Source organism: Nelumbo lutea, chromosome 2, assembly GCF_056320005.1.
Source record: "Nelumbo lutea isolate HS-2025 chromosome 2, American lotus-T2T, whole genome shotgun sequence".
Lineage (NCBI taxonomy): Eukaryota > Viridiplantae > Streptophyta > Magnoliopsida > Proteales > Nelumbonaceae > Nelumbo > Nelumbo lutea.
In genome coordinates, this window is record NC_142685.1 from 22,534,778 (window position 1) to 22,555,020 (window position 20,243).

The following is a 20,243-nucleotide window of genomic DNA, read 5'->3' on the forward strand; positions in this document are numbered from 1 at the left end:
CTATATTTTTCTTCTAAAAAAATGACAAGTCCCTATATCTCCACCCACCATACCAACTACACCAAAAGTAGAAAAATCTAGCCCAGCCCACATACTGAAACCCATTACTCCCCACCTTTTTTTCCTGATCTCGTAAGATATTTTCGTCCATAGATGTAAGCAATTCAGTTTGTCGTCAAAAAATCTACGAGCAAAAAAGGGCTGGAATTGGGAACATCTCACAATGAATAGAAACCTAATATCAGCGCCCATAATATCCTACAGAACATCTCCCAATGACAAATATGGGAGATGACGAGACATCATCGAAAAATGTTCTCAATACAAGATCGAGATGTGCTGTGGTGTAAGGACAGATTTTGACAAAACCCGAATTGAGATGCAAACGATAAGGCAGTGGTGTTTAAAGAAGCAATTGAGGGCTCTGATCATGGGCATATTGTGTTGGATTTTTTCCCCAACAAGTGGAAAGATTATAGACCTTTTCGCTTTGAAGCCATTTGGGTCTCTTATCCTGAGTGTAAAGAAGTTGTGCAAGAGGCTTGCGTGATGGTTGACAGTGAGAGATCTCCAACTAGCCTTGGCAGTTCTCTCAGTGATTGTCGGAAAAAGTTGAAATCCTGGAACAAAAATAACTTCAGTAACCTCAGGATTAGAATTTAGAAGTTAAAAGTTTGAAATTAAAGAGATTCAAAAGCTTCCCAATGCTTGGTGACTCAAAAAAGAGAGGCTGATCTATATAGAGAGCTTAATGCAAAGTTAGAGAGAGAGAGAGAGAGAGAGATTGTATGGCGCAAAAGTCCCAAATTACCTGGCTTAAAGAAGGCAGAACACCAAGTTTTTCCACCATTCAGTGATCCTTAAGCGCAAAAAAGATCAGAATTCTACGGTTAAAGGAGGAAAATTCAAATAACGGAGGCTATCCAAAATTATTTTACATGTCTATTCACACCAGAGAACGCTGAGGTGATTGGGAGTTTAGATGTTGCAAACCATTCCCCCATCATAGCTGACTTGGACAGACCTTTATCTCAACTACTCAAGACCCCTAGGCCTAAGGGCTTCCTGCACTGTTTTATCAAAAGTACTGGAGTGTGGTGGGTAACAAAGTGATGGAAACAATTCAACACTGGTTCAATACAGATATCATACCAAGTAGTTCAAATTTCACCAGCATTGTTTTAATTCCAAAATGTAAACAACCTAAATCAATGACCCATTTCAGACCCATAAGCTTAACAAATGCCACATACAGGATTCTAGCCAAGTGTTTGGTTAATCGGTTAAAAGAAGTGTTACCAAACTTGGTGGATTAGTCTTAATGTGCTTTTGTTAAAAGCCGTTTTATCTTTGACAACATGTTTGGTTCATGAGGCTTTTCACTATCTACATTAAGAAAAAAAAAGAGGTGGCCCTTCTTAATGCAAGTTTTGGAGAAATTTGGGTTTAGTTACCACCGGAGAAGCCTTTTGTATAGCTTCCCGTCTTTAGTACAATATACCATCGAATTCGATGTGAATGGAATTCAAAAGGGTCGGGTTAAACCTTCTAAATCTAGGAATACCCTTGCATACCTGGAAATCCATCTTTCCTAATCCAATCAGTTAAGCCTCTAAATTGCACTCTGGAAACTGTTCAAGAGCTCATAATGGATGGCCCAAGAAGTTGGAATGTTCGGCTACTTGGAGAGTTGTTCTCAAATGATGAAGTTCAAAAAGTTTCTGCAATTCCCCTGAGCCTCCTTGATCAAGAGGATAAGTTGATATGGAATTTCACAGATACAGGGGAGTACTTTGTGAAGTCAGCTTATCACTTGGCAAGGAAGATAGAGTTAGTTTCTCAAAGACCCCCCATGGCTACTCATCAAGGAGTTTGGAAAAAAAAAATGGTCTCTGGCTGTTACGATTCAGTCATTTATTTGGAGAGTGAAACCCAAAGCTCTGTGTATCGACAGGCATATCAAAGCTTAAACACACGGAAATATATATATTTTTTAGTTTATTTTTTTTTTCAAAATTTAGTTTTTGAGGAATTAAAAATGTATTTTTTTTATTGAAAAAGAGTGGAGTCCTAAAATACCTGAAAATAAATATATCGGAACCCAAAAGATACGATATGATACACCCAATATAAAGCATACATAAGAGAAACAGATAGATAGATTGGTTATGAAGTATCACACCTTCCAAAGGACTAAGGGTGAAAATGGGTTGGGTCATGATCTGAAATCCAACCCTATCTATCCCCTTGTTAGTTTTCAATATATATGTATATATTTAACCCATGATTGATTACTAATTTTACCTTACCGGTTGATAGGTAGTAAGTTTTCTGGTATAATGCCTTTCTCACATTATAATCGAACCCATCTATAAATGCATACAGTCAGAGTGTCAGACTAAGCTCAGGTTGAGATAGGGCCGGACCAGGCTCGGATCAGGTTTGGCCTACCTAAGGGTTAGACTCGGGTCTAAAAAAACTTGAAGTTTTGAACCAAGCCCAGCCCGGACTCGAGTTAGACCCGCCCAATTTGCACTATACCACTATCCTTGCGCTAATGGGGGGCATCATATGCCCACCAACCCATTTATATCTAGTCATCAAAAAATTAAAAAAATAAACCCATTTGTATCTAGAAACAATTTTATATAATTTTAAATTACTTCTAATTGCTTTTATATATTGTTTCTATATGGAAAGTTGGATTATTATAATTATACACTGGACGTGGGTGACACTTCAGACGTGGGTGAGTGCCGTGTGTGGGCCAGGTGGGTTTGCACTTTGCATGTAATTCCTTCACTGGACGGACCGTGCAGCAAACCCATCTTCCCGACCCTGTTTGCAGACGTCAATGGAGATGATGAGTGCAGCAATGGTCCTCCTCAATCCTCATTGTAACTCTAGTATACTCAATAGGATATACATGATGGGGTTGGGGAGAATAGTCGGTAACCAGACCTCGCGTCAAGCCGAGATCATAAAGAGGGCGCCATGGACACCAACTTTCTCTCTGCATCTTTCATTCAATAAACCCAGGATCATTCTGCCCCATATCTTCATTTTTCTTCTCTCTCTGTATATAAATGTATTAAATGCTCAAATTCATTCGTCTTGCGAGTTGCATATGATGTCGAGGTTATGGAAATGGTACCAGAAATGCTTGGCTGTTCATCCAGTGAAGACCCAGATCGTCAGCTCGGGATTCCTGTGGGGAGTTGGAGACGTTGCCGCCACGACGGTCACTCACTCTGCAAAGGAAAAATATCGTCAGAACTCTGTAAGTACCTCCAATCGGACCTTAGAATTATTCCCGTTTTCATTTAATTTGGGGTTTATCACTTTATTGTATTGGCTGTAGTTCATGGTTTTAGGTAATGGGTTCCTGTCATTATTTCGCTAATCGAGATGCCTTTATATAATACTAATTTTGTTTTCGAGTCCTTAGACGAGAGCTAGTTGTTTTCATTTTCTTCATTAGCCATAAAGAACTGCTCTGTTGGAATGAAATTGATCCTGTCAAGTTGTCAAGGTTTAGTGCCTGATATCTTGTATCTGACCTGCAGCTTAAATATTGAACAATGGAACCAGTGTTTCTTCTAATTGTGGTGATATTCTTTTCTACGAGTAAGATTAGTGACTCTTGACAGTGTGGATATTCAAGGTGCATATTCTTGCATCTAGTTCTTGAATCTATTTCTGACTGGAGTTATGTGTGATTATCTGTCTTAGAACTGACACACAGAGAGAATGCGTCTTTTGCCTCATACATCTGCATGGATAAACTGATCTAGACTACCTAATTACCTATTAGGGGGCATTGGTTTCTAGAGTTGAATAGAAGAGAAAACATACTGTACAATACAATCAATGAAAGGGAATGAACTGGATTCTATCAAGGAAAGGTTCAATAATCTTCCCAAAAAGAAACATTTCCACCTATGATGTATTGTTTGATGGCATGGCCGAGTGGTAAGGCAGGGGATATCAAACCCCCCTTTTCCCAGTTGAAATCCAGGTGTAGCAGTTTTTTTCCCGTAATTTTAGCCATGTTTGTTTCTGCCAACACAAAAATGCCCAAGAACTGCTGGAAAAGCATTAGCATTAAATTTTCTCTGGTTTTAGGTTGTGCATTTGCTTTGGTATACATGCCTCCAACGTTGGTGGCTTGCATCTTGTTATAATATTTGCTTTATAAGCAGGATGCAGACGAAGAATTCAAAATCAACTGGAGAAGAGTAGTAATCACAAGCATGTTTGGGTTTGGATTTGTTGGACCAATTGGCCATTTCTGGTTAGTGTCTACCTTTTGCCCTTTCTTTTTTACCTTTTCCATACATTCATTCAAAATGCAATTCTGAAGCAATGACCCATAGTGTTTGTAACTAGGGAAGCTCCTTTAATATCAAGTTTCTAAATAATGGAGAAGTACTTCTTTGGGCTGTATGTGCCCCTTTTCTATTATATGAATCTTCAACAAATCATCCTATTTTCTCACCCATTTGAAGCATAAAAATAACGACAATCATGGAATATAGACTATCCACGTAACATTGTCACAAGGAAAACATCTAGAATGAAAAATACAGTGCTTGTCTGATAAGTAGATTGCCTCAGAATATAATCGTTTTATAGCTCATTACATATAATAATCAGAAGAAAGAACATCTGCTCAAAAGGCATTCTTTTTCATTGTTTTTGTTTGCATTTCTTTTAGGTATGAGGGTTTGGACAGATTCATCAGGATGAGACTTCATCTACAATCAAAATCAGGGCGGTCTGTTGCCACAAAAGTTGCACTGGATGCAATAATTTTTGGACCCTTGGACTTGTTTGTGTTTTTCACTTATATGGGTTTCTCGACTGGCAAGAGCGTTGCTGAGGTGAAGGAAGATGTGAAGAGGGATTTCCTTCCGGCCTTGGTTTTGGAGGGAGGAGTGTGGCCACTCCTACAGGTTGCTAACTTCCGCTTTGTTCCAGTGAGATACCAACTCCTCTATGTGAACGTATTCTGTTTGTTGGACAGTACTTTTCTGTCATGGATTGAACAACAAGAAGATGCTCCATGGAAACAGTGGTTCACGTCTTTTCTAGCTTTGGAGGAACGAGAAAGCTAGTCTTTGCTCATTTTTTATGAGCCCATCGACCCTTGTGATTTTGAATGCAAAATAAATGTTAAGATATTAATGCAAAGTTAAATGAAGACCCTAAAGAAGACTAAAATGTCAACACAGTAAAATTGGAATTCTGGGAATTGATTCTAACTGCTTTGAAGCTATTATATTCTGGAGTCGGGACCTGCTTTTTTTTTTTTTTTCTTTTTATGTACAGAAAGGCATTTCTGCAACAAACACAGCTTAGCTGCACTCGGAACGTACCTAAATGCCAACAGGGAATTTATTTCTAGGGCAAACAACTACAGCTTCAGCATTTATAAACATGGGTTACTGAAATGCTTTTTTTTTTTTTTTTCTTTTTATGTACAGAAAGGCATTTCTGCAACAAACACAGCTTAGCTGCACTCGGAACGTACCTAAATGCCAACAGGGAATTTATTTCTAGGGCAAACAACTACAGCTTCAGCATTTATAAACATGGGTTACTGAAATGCTTTTTTTTTTTTTTTTCTTTTTATGTACAGAAAGGCATTTCTGCAACAAACACAGCTTAGCTGCACTCGGAACGTACCTAAATGCCAACAGGGAATTTATTTCTAGGGCAAACAACTACAGCTTCAGCATTTATAAACATGGGTTACTGAAATAAATATTTCATGTGGTTCTTATAACTGCAACAATTTAAAAGGGTAAGCATACCAACTCATTGTGGCTCAGTTGGTATGATCTCTGACTCGTTGTAGAAGAGACGGACATGGAATCACAGAGTTGGGTGTTAAGGGGATGAGCCGATGGGTTACCTTCCGTTGTATATCTCCATGAAGCAGAAGAAAAAAAGGGGTAAACTCTGAAAACCCTCATAAACCATGTAGGTATCCTTCACTACCTCAACCAGGTAAATTTTCAATTCCCCCCAAACTTTCACAACTGGCATAGAAAATGACCATATTACCACCAAGTTTGGCACATGTGGCGGTTGGGAGGAGATATCCTTTTTCCTCTTCATTGTGGCCCCATCTCTCTCTTCTTCAGAGAAGAAACACTTACGGATCAACACTGACTCAGGCTCTCGTGTCCTCTTCGAGAAATTCTGTTTTTACCCACACCGGCCACATTACTCATTATTGTGACAGTCAATGATGTCTCCTACACCTTCTCTCCGTCCCAATCTGACTCATTCTTGGTTTGGCTTCTTCCTCTTGGAAGAGGCTCTCATTCAAGTCCTAGAAGTCGAGAAAAATCTTAAGGTGCCGGTCTTAGATAGTCAAAAGATGTAATAAGATTTTAGAATCTTTAAATATCTTGACTGTTTGATAAGTATCCTAATCTACAATGATTTTAAGCTATTAAATGAAATATTTTAAGTTCAGAAAGACAAAACTTCATTTGAAGTTTTCATTTTAGACTTTTCATGAGCTTTTTAGGGCATACGTCTTTCTGACTTTTTGTCTTTCATGAAAGACCAAAATTTAATTCACGGAGCTTCGAAAAACCAAACGACCATGTGAAAAGACTTTGTCAAATGCTCAATTAATTTCTAAATCCTTGATACTCACTACATGATCTCCCTCTTCAGGTTCAAAGATCTCTTGGCACCTTCAACAATTCGAACCAAAGTCAGGTATAACCTTGACAATGGTGTTGAAAACTACTCCCCAGAGGCCAGATCCAATTCCCTCTATTTCTTATTCTCCGTATCCTACTTAGCATTCATAATTGGATTTTGCTACACGAACAAGCTCTCAGTTTACTAAACCCATCTCTTGATTACCAGTTTGCTCCTCATGAATGCCATTTTTTGGTAAAGCCGGGAGGAACTACACAATACGGGGTAGCTCGGCCCCACAAATCTCTCCAACAAATAGCAGCTAAAGACCAGCGAAAATTATCATTACAAAAGGAAAGAGGAGAATCCAGATAAGAAGGAGCTTCTCTCACCGCCCTGTCCACAGCTTGGTTAGCTTCTCGGTGAATGTGATGATACACCATTTTGCGACTCAGCAGCTCACGAACCTTCCAGCATTCTTCCACGTTGGTCCTTACTCCTTAGTCTCCATGGCACATCAGTCTTCAACTTGACGCACGAAATGACAAGAAAAGAATCCCCTTTGATTAAAATTGGATGATCCATTTAATTCAAAACCACTTTATAGGCTTTCCAAGCAACCCAAGCTTCCGCGACGTTGATGGTAGTATTACCAATGAAATATGCTTTCACCTCCAATGTTTTCCCATGGGCATCACACGCTATAGAACATCCTCGTGCATTGAATTTGAGTTATTCCGCTGAGGATAAGCACTAGGTCAAGGCCACTTGTACCCCTTGGTTGGGTTTTTTTTTTTTTCCATCTGTTTTAGTTTCTCAGGGTTGTGCTGCTTTTCATTGTCATCGTCCTGGCATGGGATGGTTGGTCTTGAAGCAATTCTTACTTGAAAGTGAAAAAGAAGGTTTTGATGATTGTGATCCCACTTCAAGTTCAAGTGGATTTGTTGGCGCATCTGCTATTGCCCAAATGCCTAACCCCGTTTACATCTCCATTTCCTGAACAACAGTTTTTCAAAATTTGTGCTCTGGATTGTGGCTACACTTTCTTTTGATGTTGTGTTCTGATTGAAGAACTGTTAGTCTCTAATATTATGATTCAGGCTTTCTTTTTCTTTCTCTGTTGTTTTCTTTTTCTTTGGTTTCTGTCTCTATTTCTTTAGGTGTCAGTTGTTTTGTCTATAGTTTTTTGTTTGTTGATGTTTGTATCATGGGGTTGGTTTACTCTAATGAAGCCAACGGAAAGATGTTTAAAAGGGTAATGTGGGTGTTCACAAATTTCAGAAGGCCACATATACGTGCATATGATACTTTTCGTCAATTTTCTGAATGGAAGGCTAACGTAGAAAGTTATTCGATACACAAGAAAGTTAGGAATTGGGGTCTGCTCTTCACACTGGTCTCACAGGCATATCTCATTGTATATTGAGAACATTTCCGATAAATAATAGCATACATTGAAGCTTTTTGTTAATTCAGGTGGTAAAGTGACATGCTCCCATGGATCAAGCCTCAGGGGGTTGTTTATAGCTTCGGAAGAACTGAAATAAATTCTCATGTGGATCTTATAACTGCTAAAATTTAGAATTAATCTGTTGATAATCCGACAAGTGGGACCAAAACCACATGCCCTTAAATATTAAGTCGAGGGAAACAATATTAATGAGAATCTAAGTTAAATGCGTTGAGTTGGGATTAAGGCTGAGTTCAATACTTCAGTTGAAATGGATAATCTGTTAAATATTAGCCCAAATTGAATCATACCAACCAAAGTTTAGAAAAGCGACATGTATCAGCCTATATCGGCCGATATGTATCGTATTGAGAGTTTTCCGATACACCCCTACAGAGGGTGTATTGAAGTTTTGACCGGTTCAAGGAATGGATGGATCTTAACCGACCCTCTGAACTGGATTTAAAAAAAACTAAAAAAAAAAACAATCAATACTGCCCGATATGCCGGTAGCGACGTATCGGACATATTGACATTTTGAACCTTGATACCTACCCATGCGACTTCATAGGTCACGTATCATTCGAATTTGTTAAATCTTTCAGCACTGCACTGGCGCTCTATCCTTTCATTTGTAAGTTTAGAACCTTCAATTAAGTCGCACAAATGTAATGCCGAAGCCAAATAGGGGCTCCAAGCGACACTCATACAGTCATGAGCACCCTTATCAGTGACATGGTGTAATCAGGTATTTAACCAACCTATAACGTGAGAGCCCCCATAACATACAACATAATCATTAATCAATCATATTACTGTATAAAGGATTCGGCCAGCCCCATGGGCCATGGCAATGCATTACCACGTTTAAACCTTAGGATCCGATTGATTTTGTAGACAACATTATCTAGGGAAGATCCATCACCCACCAATCAATGTTTAGTTGGTAATATACATTTCATAGAAGAATATATTAATATTATATAAGAAGGCTCATCCAATCGGGTAGTGAATGGAGATGTGGAAAAGTGAAAAGTAAAAGGAAACAGAGACCAAAATAAATACATATACTTAGAGAAAAAGCATTTCGACACGAGAATTTTAAATTACCTTTATAAATAAAATTACACAAACCCATGGGTGCGCTTTGAATTAGGAATGACCACTTATCTTTTCAAGCAATACCAGCTTCAGCTTCAGTCAAGAGGGCATCCTTCTCAGCCAACAAGTAGTCACAGAGTTCCAAGAGCTGATCTGCAAGAGGAGGAATACCAGGATTGCGCCCCTCGTTGTACTTATGAGCATTGTAGTTTATTTGCCACACATCATGCCTGAAGTCATCCCTTTTCTTGTACTCCATCCTCCTCACCTTCTCCCTAATGGTGGAGAGATCCATTGGATTCTCGATGATGTCAAGGTAGTCAGGAGCTTCTTTCTTGGATACTGGTTTTAGGAACAGATAGGATACATCAATTTGACCTTTAAGGGCCTCTACAATGCTCTCCAAGATGTTTGCCAACCCAACCTGTGTGCAAGCACAACTTATCAGATGCATATTGCAAGATATCAGTAATAATAGATGGGTTAATGATATAATTTGTTCACATCTTTTGGATGTGAAATCAGGGAAGTTGATGAAAATTGGGGTTCATGACATAAATTGTTGTGCAAAAGGCAGAGAATCATGTTTAAGTTTTAGATTCACCATTTATACAATTTCCTACAACTTAGAATAAGTGATGAAAAGGAAAGTTTACCTCCCCTCCTCTACGATGCTTTGTTTGTGGGGCATATTCGGCGGCATACCTCCCCAACTCAACCACAGGCCACCTCTTGGCAGCACGGTCCCTCTCTGGCATTCTTCGATCACTTCTACTTGATCTATGCTCCTCTAAATATTCATTCCTCATCTCTGTTTTTTCCTTCTTTTTCTTCTTCTTTGCTTTCTGTCTTTCCTGTTCTTCGATCTCCCTTTGCCTGGCTTCTTCATGTCTTCTAATCTCAGCTAACCTTCGTTCTTCCTGCATCTTCTTCTTTTTCTCATAAAGCTTCCTTGTTTTCTCCTCTCTCAACCTGTCTGCATATCTCCTCTTTTCCTCCTCTTCCCACAATCTTCTCTCTTCTGCAGCTTTTCTCCTTGATGCCTCTTCAGCCATTTGCTTTCTCTCCTCTCTATGTTTCTCAAAACTTGACAACTCAATCATCCTTTTTGTCTTTCGACGTTCTTCACCCAGTCCAGAGCTAGCTTCCCGTTTGACCTGGTCCACATTAGCAACTGTCTTTGATTGCTTAATTATGATTTTCTTGCGAAGTTGATCTCTATCTGCCTCTGTTGGTGGATGTATCACAATGGATGGCTTCTGAGGTTCCACCTGGATATCTTCATTTTTCATCTTGTTGGAAATTTTTATCTTACTTATCTTTGTAATAAGTTTAGTCCCAGTTTCAGCATCAGAAGTGAAAGGTTTCTCAGAACTCTGCATAATCCCAGGTAGTGCTTTCTCAGAAGATTTGTCAACAGGACCACATTTGAGCTTCAGTGAGGGGAATTTTGCTTTTAATCTCAATTTATCAGCATTTTCCAAGGTTGCTACAGTAGCAACCCTTGACACGGTCTTTTGTTTTAGTTTCTTCACTGATGCTTTTTGCTGGGTCTGGGAAGAAGGATCAAGAATGGTAGATTTTCCTGATACTTTTTCCAGGCTTGTGTTATCAACCTGTATTTCCAAGTCTTCTCCATACCTAGGGCAGTTCTTGTTGGTCCTCATGTGCCCTGACTGGTACATCAAAAGGTAAACAATCACTATTGTAAGTTAAAAACCATTCTTCATTATTTTATGGCAATGCAAAAGAATGCACCTCAATCACATACCTGACCACATACTCCGCATACAAAACTTTCTCTTACTGGTTTGGCTGTATGTTTCTTTTCCTTAATAACCTGGATATAAAATTAACATGTGAGGAATCTGACCACATCTTACAACCTGGATATAAAATGTGGGAAACTTATAACTTGAATATTTTCTTAACAGCAAGTTCTACAACATTTATAAGGTATATTTTTGCATGTGCTTGTACATCATTCATACATGGGCGCATGCATGTCATGTAGTTCACACAGTATATCCAGACAAACTACTTCAACCTGTGACTTGACACTCATGTAAAAAAAAAAGCTGTTATATTTTCCTTGAGTGATGTTCTGCAGACAAAAAGCATTGGCAATGACTTTGCCAGAGCAGTTAGCTGAAGACAAAGTGTAGATCCTAAGAAACAATCAAAATTTGGATGCCAATAGCATCTGTGCTACTTGATATTTTCTCTGCCTGCAAATTTGATGAAACAATGAAATTACTATTACAAACATTAATTTTTTCATCTTTTCATGAAATGTAACATAATTATCATCTTTAAACCTGATGATATAAAACAGATGGAAGTAGTTTAGTAGTGAACTAAAAATTATGTGCACAGGATTCAGGAGAAAACATAACTGGTGTTTTTGGTGTTGGTTGCATACGTGCAAAAATTCTGTTTTGATACAAAATCTGTGAAAGAGAGAAAGAAAGAAAGGAAAATAAGATTTGTGCAGAGAAGAGATGAGGAGAGAAGTTGAAGAGAATGGGGAGAAGCCAAAAGTTAGATCTGTCTGCTCCTTTCATTAGCTTACATACTCATAAATAAAACTGAATACAAAGACAAGTATGCCCTTAGTAAGTCGGCTACTTGTAAAAACTAAGTAGCACTCTTAAGTTTAAACATAAACTAATGGGCCTTGGGCCCAATAACTCTCTAACTACGCTTTATAAACAAAAACAAATGCTATCAGCCCGAAACTCAACTCTCCCTCAAGTTGGGAATAGATGTCACACATTCCCAACTTGCGTGGATCATGCTCCAGCTTGTTTCTTGCAACATCTTTTGTAAGAACGTCAGCAAGCTGCAAGTCAAATGCAACATAGGGTAAGCACACTTCTTCGGGTGTCACCCTTTCCCTTATAAAGTGTCTATCCATTTCTATATGCTCCATCCTATCATGCTGAACTGGGTTATGGGCAATGTTAATTGCTGCTTGATTGCCACATTATAATATCATGGTTTCTTTGGCCTCAACTCCAATCTCCCCTAACATGTATCGGACCTAGAGGAGCTCTGAAACACCATGTGCCATGGCTCTATATTTAACTTCCATACTTGACCTTGCTACAACTGATTGCTTCTTACTCTTCCATGACACTAGATTACCTCCAACAAGAGTGCAAACTCCTGATATAGATCTCCTATCATCTAAGCACCTTGCCTAATTAGCATCTGTGTAAGCCTTTAACTTCAAATGTCTATGGTCAGCAAACAACATGTCTCTACCTGGGTGTCCCTTCAAATAGGAAAGTGTCCTGTCAATGGGCATGCATGTATTGACTCACCACACTCACTGCATAAGAAATATCTGGCCATGTCATACATAAGTATAGCAACCGGCCCACCAATCTTTGATACCTTCTAACATCCTTCACTAGCTCACCTTCTGAAGCATTTATCCTGTGGTTCTTATCAATAGGTATATTGGCTATTCATGCCCCAAGCTTTCCTAGCTCTTGTAGTAAGTCCAAATCATACTTCCTCCGTGAGATGAAAATCCCATGCTTGGACCTTGCCACCTCAATACCCTAAAAATACTCAATTCCCCAAGATTTTTAATCTCAAACTCTTTGTGTAGGTTCTTCTTCAAGGTATTAATCTCACTCAGATCATTTCTTGTGTCTACAATGTCATCCACATGCACTATTAGTACTGACACCAATCATCCCCTCCTTTTCACAAACAAAGTATGATCAAATTGAGTTTGAGTATAGCCAAATACAACCAAATCACTTCTAAACCTGTCAAACCAAGCTCTGGGTGATGGATTCAAACCATATAAAGATTTCTTTATCAACATACTTTTCCTTTTGCCACATCACTGTAAAAGCCAACCGGTAGATCCATGTACACCTCCTCTTGCAAGTGTCCATTAAGAAAAGCATTCTTCACATTAAGGTGGAAGAGAGGCTAAGAGTATGTAGCTGCTAGTGATGGGAGAATCCGGATTGAACTCATTTGCCACTAGTGCAAAAGTCTCCAAGTAATCTATGCCATAAGTTTGAGTATACCCTTTTACAACCCGCTCTTCCTTGTACCTTTCTATACTTCCATCTACCTTGTACTTCACTGTATAAACCCATGTATATCCAGCTGTCTCTTTGCCATCAGGTAAATCCATAATCTCCCATGTCTGGTTTTTAATCAATGCTTTCATTTCCTCCTACATAGCTGTCTTCCACTCAGGTTTGGAGAGAGCCTCACTAATACTCCTGGGTATAGACACAGAGTCAAGGGAGGAAAGATAGTGTGAGATGCAATGAGCAATACGCTTCTTATTCCCTTTTTGGAGTGCAATAGGGAGATCTAGGTCATATGCAATGGTGTTAGGAGTAGGGGTAATAGTATCAATAGGAACTAAACCATCAAAGGAAACAAGAGTTTATAATCTAGAGAGGTTATATTGGTCATATGTTCTTAGGCTCATGAGTTTATAATCTAGAGAGGTTCCCCCTTACCTGTAGTGGATGCGTAATTTGCAGAGGCATGTGAACTACTTGTATGTGCAAACGAAGTAGAATGACTACCTCCTGATCTATCTGCACCTTGCTGTCCACCAAATAATGAGTTGGAACTGGCTATATCTCTGACCCAAAAACTACCCATATCTCTCCAATTCGGCCCTCAATGTAGTTGCTGCAACAGGCTTTAGAGAAGCTGTGGTAGGTGGTCCTAATAAATCACTAGTCACTTTCATATTCACATTTCCCTTCTTGTTTTTGTGCTAACTCGGTATAAGGTGTGGGTAAATCTTCCAACAAGTATCTCTAGTATGTTTAGGTTTCTTACAGTAGTCACAAATCAGGTCCTTCTTGTCCTTCTTCGGTTCATGTCCACTCTTATCCCTACTCAACTTAGGCTTCACTGTGCTAACCATAGCTAACTACTTAAGGCCTAGGTTTCTCATCATCACATTCCGCTTACTCTCTTCTCCAGATACAAAGGCATACAAGTTACACTATCTTGGGAAAGAATATGTTGTTGTACAATGTCATATTCAGGGTTAAGTCCTGCTAGAAACTTAAATACTCTATTCTTCTTTACCAACTTCTGATAAGTTGCTGCATCTTTGCTACTTTCCCAAACCACAGTCTCCAAATGATCTATCTCCTGCCATAAGGCTTTGAGGGATGAAAAACAAATTACAACAAACTTATCTCCCTGCCTAGTAGCAATCACCTGGTAGGCTCTAGCAATATTCTCACTGTGGATAAGTTTTTGCTACTCCATCTTAAATCTCCTTAGCTATGTTATCTCATAGAAAGTTCTTACTTATATGGCGTAACATGAAATTGCACACCCAGATCATCACCATGTAGTTCTCCTATACTCACCGAGAGTAGTTAGTCTTAGGTTTCTTCCCCTCACTAGTGACAAACCCAAATTTTACATAAGCTCCAATAGCCATCTTTGTAGATTGTGACCATTCTAAGTAGTTTGTACCATCCAACTTGATTGTAGTGATGGTCCCAACCCTAAAGAGGTCACCAACACCTCTACCTAATTCTATTTCACCTACAGATTTATTTTCAACTCCACAACCCTCCATAACTCCTACAACAGATTAGGAGACCAACTTGAGATGAAAAGAAAGTTTTATCTCCTTTAGAAACCTCAAACACCTTACTTGTACCCTAGAAACCCCTCCCACCAAAGATTCCCTTCTCCGTGGGAGCAGGAGAAGGAAGAGAAGAGGCTACCGCTCCCTCCAGAGGCCTCCAAAAAGATTGGGACTTGAACCACCCTCTTTAGAAAACATCTAGAAACCCTAAAAAGCTAGAGTGTCACTTCCTAGGTCAAAATTTAGAGTCCTACTAAATTAAAATTCTTCCCCTTTCTCCAATTCTTCCTAATTTTCGAGATAAACCCTAGACTTGCTACAAGGGATTGAAGATCCACTAAAAAATCCAAAAACCGGGCTTACCTGAAGTTCTCGATTAGCTCTTTACCTCATCATGCAGCCATCCGATCTAGGGCTGCATGATGAAACAACTCAAAAAATACCTAAACTTGCTCTGATACCAAGTAGAAAAGTGCAAAAGTTCTGTTTTGATATAAAATCTGTGAAAGAGAGAAAGAAAGAAAGAAGGAAAGAAAGAAAAATAAGGTTTGTGCAAAGAAGAGAAGAGGAGGGAAGTTGAAGAGAATGGGGAGAAGCCAAAAGTTAGACCTGGCCACCCCTTTCATTAGCTTATATACTCATAAATAAAACTGAATACAAAGACAAGTATACTTTTAGCTACTTGTAAAAACTAAGTAAACACTCTAAATTTAAACATAAACTAATGGGCCTTGAGCCAATAACTCTCTAAATATGCTTTGTAAATAAAAACAAATGTTATCAGCCAAAAACTCAACACCAATTAAATTTGCATACATATTGAATTGGATTAGTGTCCTTATAGTTTGGAATTAACTGACTAAAAAGATAAAAACACCAAGATGGGGCTAGCTATAGAAGGCGATGTCATGAGCTCACCTTAATTCCGTCTCCTGCTACTTTAGCTTTCCTTTTCAGTACACCATTCTTCCCATTTCCTTTCTTTGATTTCATCTTTTCAACCTTCATCCAGAAAAATGAAGAAACATTTTGTTATGTTATTTGATGGTTTATCCACTAAAACCAAGTATGATCTCTATATTGTGAAACAAGGCATGTAACAAGTAGGACGCAAGCAGAATAGAGAAGCAATTGAGGATAAAGTCCATCAAGGAGGCTGAGTGACTCACTATTACCTCCATTGGCCCACGAATGATGTTCTCCTTGGATATAAATGATCCATCAGATTGGACTGTACGAATTATCTGCTTGGCCCCACAACTTTTTTTGGTTTGATTTGCATTTTCAGAAGTAAAAACTAATTGAGAGCCCAAACCTCCTTCTTGCCATGTTGCTTTTGTCTTTTTCTTCTTCCTTCGCTCAGCTTCATCATCTGCAAATGATTTTTCATAATTGTTCATCATGGTGTTCCAAAGACCATTTCTTCTATAATTTATCTTAACGTCAACATTAATCAAGTAGTTATTCCATTGGTAAAAAAACATGTCCATACTGTTCTTAAATACTGACTTGGCATTTATGCTTTACTTTTTTTTTTCAAAAATAATCTCAATTCTATTTGGCATATATTCATAATTACAAGCAATTTGGCATATAAATTTCAATTGACATGTGCAAACTAATAGAAATTTCTAAGATGGTTTGGTTATGTGCATGGAAAACCATCAACAGCACTCGTAAGAATAAGTGACCTGTTACAATTTGAAGGAGCTAGAAGGACAAGGGGTAGACCAAAAAGAACATGGGTAGAATTAGTCCCTTGTCCTTATAGTAGAAATATAGAATAAGTGATTTGTAACTGATTGCTTTTCCTTATGGGTTCTGTAGGTGGTCTTCTATGCACATGACCTAACCATCTATTATTTGTATCCACATCTCCCCAAAATTCCTTATTCTTCTCTCAAAACAACTCATTGGAGCCTTGTTCCACTCCCCACCAAAGAGGAAAAAAATAATAAAAGAAACTAACAAGGCTTCAATTACACAATCTACTAGCTAATTCAATTATTTAAATACCAAAATAATCGTTCTCTAAATAATCATAATTGCTTTATCTCGAGGGGTTGGAGATGGGAAAAGGTTTAAGCAAAAGAGGAAGAACTGTGTGGGATATAGTATCAACATCTGTGTTCTGGGTATTGTGGCAACTGGCGAGAGAGGAATGCTAGGAACTTCCAAAAGAGCAATTCAGTAGATTCAGTGGTTTAAAAGATAGTTGGAAAGCTACATTCATGTCTGGCATCTAATAGACTACTTAAAGGAAGAAACTATAGCTCACATTTTGTCTTGATAATCTTTGTAAACGGGCAGGGAATATCTGTATAGGGATGTCAGTATTAGGGTTTTGTATATATTCCTAATGTACAGCCTCTAGTTGTACATGGTTATTTTGATTAATGAAATTCTATTCTTTACCTTTTCTCAAAAATAATTATTTTACCTTAAAATAAGTTATGTAAAATTAAAAACCAAAGTAATGTATGTATGTAGGAAAAAAGATTTTTTTTTGATAGGTAATTGTAGGAAAAAGATACTGCCAAAGCATGTTTTGTTTAATGCAACAGGAAGTTCACCTGTTTAAGTCTTCTAATATAAAATGTTGTTTTACATGCAAATCACATGGCATTACTAAGGCATTATTTTGGCAGTAGCATTTCCCTGTATCGAATATCAAATAAACACTTGCTTGATATAATAATTCAATATATATACATATAACATGTAATAATAAAAGATTACATATTTTTATTTCAAATTCAATATTCAGTTAAAACAAAAATGCAAAAACATAGTTATAGAAAAGATCCTCTTAAATAGTATTGTGTAATTCATTGTAAATATTTGTTTTCTTGTTATTTTCTGCTTATTTATCAGCTGCATTTTCTTCACAAAATTCAGTGTCACAACCAAAATGTTCTCATGAATTGGCAAACAAATTTCTAAAGTCATCTTTAGAGAGTGATTAGGAACTGAAATCAACCATACCATCCATGAGCATCCTACACAACTCTGCTGCTTCTGCAGCTTCATCTTCAATTTCCTCCTCTGCCTGAGCCTGCGATGGGCGTCTTCTCATTTTAAGTCCTCTAACACCATCTTCTTTATCATGGTTGGGTTCATAATTACTTTCCTCCCCTTCTTCACACTCTTCAGCATCCAGCAAATTTTCAAGGTCACCAGCAAAGGAATCCAGGTCACTATTTGCTTCAGAGTCACTCTCGTTTTCATCACCATCAGCAGCTGAAAGACTCTGAATTTGGCGATCCCAAATTTCCTGGCATTTTTCTCTTGTCTGCTGCTGAAATTGAAGAAATGACATTCGCTGTCCACGTGCATACTTGCTGATGGTTGTTGGATCAACCTTAACCCCTGATGCAGCCTGCTCACTTGAAAGTTTGCGTATCATAGCTATTCGATGCCACCTTGTTTTTTTTGCAATCTGTTCTTCAGGAACATTGAACTTAAGGAGAACCTAGAAATTTAGAACATCAAGGGGTTAGGGTTAGTGAAGAGAGAAAAGGTACATCTTCTTAGAAATGCTAGAGATGCTACTTTGCATATAGATGTATCATTTAAAGAAAATGTAGCTGATCTGGATACATAGATTTAGATGTACTTTGCATATAGATGTATTATTTTCTGTTTAACCCTTTCTAAAGGTGTTTTAGCGATTTGACATGAATTAAGAATATATAAATATAATCCAAACAGAGGATAGCCAACGGTTAGACTTCCTCAACATTTATTCAAGCCTTTTTCTCTTGTTTGCCTAGAATCAGTCTAGATGCACCGATCTAAGAGATCAAAGAGAATTTCCTAAAAATTCAAAAGCAGAAGAGCACAATAAAAAGGAGAAAATAAAGATAAAACACTTGGACCAAATAAATCAACCTAGGAAGCTAGTACACACACATGCATAGGGAGAGAAGTGATTTTACCCCATTTCCTATTCACCTATACCAAATGTGTGCTTCATACAACAGAATTTCCCACATTTACATTGCAGTGTAATATAATCAAGCTTGAATTAAAGGTCAGTTAACCCAAATATAATGACTCTTTAACCTACATATGATGAAAAATAAACTCAATAAGGTTTCTAAATAGGTCTTGAATAACCTAAATATGTCTTAGGGTCCATTTGATAATGGATGAAGTGATTGAACTAAATGACATTGCTGTCTGTCAATAGACAAGATAATTAATAATAAAATATATGTATCATTAAATCCAAGTTCAGTTCCAGTCATTAAGGAGCTCATAACCTTCTTAATAACTTATTCACTAAAAGACAAAGCATCAAAAAACAAAAATAAAAAAGCAAAGCAATAAGCTATTCAGCTGTTACCAAACAACCCCTTAGTCTAGTAAGTATTTAAAAACAGAAAAAAAACTTGAAAGATTACAGGAAACTTATCTAAAAGGTAGTATTTCGATTTCAGAAGAAATATAACCCAATAAAAATCCTGATTTTAGAGAAGAAAATAAAGAATGAAGAAGATGTTCAGGAGAAAGAGAAAGAAAGAGGAAGAAAAGAGAGGAGAGGAGAGCTGAACCATGTCCCTCTCTCTATCCCTCAATCAATTTATATATGCTGAATATTAGAAGATGCAAAATTATAAAAATCAGAAATCTGTTGGTGGAAGGAGATTCTAGGCTGACAGTTACCTGGTTGCAGGAGGAAGATTCTAGTCTGTGGAAGTTCTCAAATTGAAAAAAGAAAATCAACCAGATTACTTGAAACATGCAAGTTCAGGTTTAGTGGAACAAGAGGTATGCCAATTCTCTGGCAGACTCTTTGGCCAAACAATTGGTGGGAAGAGCAAATCTTTTTTGGGCTGTGTTGTAATCTGACCATTAATGTTGGGGAGGGTTAAGTGTTTTTAGCCCTCCCTTCAAATTGTATCTTTCTATAATATTTTTTCTTAATAAAAGTTACTGTAGTATTGATAAAAAAAAAAAGATGCAGAATTATATGGGTGCCCCTAATTAGGTGGCTGACTCAAAGAACATAAGAAACATTAAGTATTGTGGCCCATAAAGAAGGCCCACTACAGTTGAAACAAAAACTACTGAATAGATAAACAAAACTAAGGCTCATTCAGCCCAACCTCTCTACATTCCCCTCAAGCTGAGCATAGATGTCAATCATTCTCAACTTGCTTACATAGTGTTGGAGCTTTGCCTTAGGAACCTCCTCTGAGGCTACTCTCTATCATATGAAGTGTCTATCTACCTCAATGTGCTTAGTTCTGTCATGCTGAACTAGGTTATGAGCAATGTTAATGACAGCCCCACGGGCCATAGCCCTATGCTCTGCCTCATTTGAAGATTGAGCAACCACAAATTGCTTTTGACTACTTCAGGAGAGGTACAATAACCCGATGTGGATTTTCTATCATCTATACTACCATGGGCCATAGCCCT

General features: G+C 37.9%; 2 protein-coding genes and 1 long non-coding RNA gene across 18 annotated transcripts in view; 2 read left to right on the forward strand and 1 right to left on the reverse strand.

Annotated features, from left to right (window-relative positions):
• Nucleotides 1-2,702: 2,702 nt before the first annotated feature.
• On the forward strand, nt 2,703-5,281 carry LOC148869154 (uncharacterized). The gene is made up of 3 exons (XM_088974090.1): nt 2,703-3,280; nt 4,203-4,294; nt 4,718-5,281. The coding sequence occupies exons 1-3, from the start codon at nt 2,855-2,857 to the stop codon at nt 5,115-5,117; spliced, it is 918 nt and encodes a 305-aa protein (XP_088830216.1). The 5' UTR covers nt 2,703-2,854; the 3' UTR covers nt 5,118-5,281.
• A 1,380-nt stretch (nt 5,282-6,661) lies between these two features.
• LOC148869155 (uncharacterized) lies at nt 6,662-7,777 on the forward strand. Its single transcript, XR_016108347.1, has 2 exons — nt 6,662-6,738; nt 6,892-7,777. It is a non-coding gene; the product is annotated as an uncharacterized LOC148869155 (long non-coding RNA).
• A 1,274-nt stretch (nt 7,778-9,051) lies between these two features.
• LOC148869156 (transcription initiation factor TFIID subunit 1-like) overlaps nt 9,052-20,243 on the reverse strand; it is a 197,337-nt gene continuing 186,145 nt past the window's right edge. For 13 of the 16 annotated variants that reach the window (XM_088973212.1, XM_088973208.1, XM_088973211.1 and 10 more), the window contains 6 exons: nt 17,802-18,288; nt 15,986-16,188; nt 15,735-15,818; nt 10,986-11,054; nt 9,871-10,890; nt 9,052-9,638 (listed from right to left, as the gene is read on the reverse strand). In XM_088973212.1, coding sequence (XP_088829338.1) covers nt 9,288-9,638; nt 9,871-10,890; nt 10,986-11,054; nt 15,735-15,818; nt 15,986-16,188; nt 17,802-18,288 — 2,214 coding nt within the window. In that variant the 3' untranslated portion in view covers nt 9,052-9,287. The remainder of the gene's footprint in view (nt 9,639-9,870; nt 10,891-10,985; nt 11,055-15,734; nt 15,819-15,985; nt 16,189-17,801; nt 18,289-20,243) is intronic. The other 3 variants (XM_088973213.1, XM_088973209.1, XM_088973206.1) reach the window with 1 other exon arrangement.

Excerpts from the sequence above, each read along its gene's own strand:
- LOC148869154 (XM_088974090.1), top strand. The coding sequence starts at position 2,855 with ATGGAGATGATGAGTGCAGCAATGGTCCTCCTCAATCCTCATTGTAAC. Across the intron at positions 3,281-4,202 it reads AAAAATATCGTCAGAACTCT|GATGCAGACGAAGAATTCAA; the intron begins GTAAGTACCTCC and ends CTTTATAAGCAG. Across the intron at positions 4,295-4,717 it reads GGACCAATTGGCCATTTCTG|GTATGAGGGTTTGGACAGAT; the intron begins GTTAGTGTCTAC and ends CATTTCTTTTAG.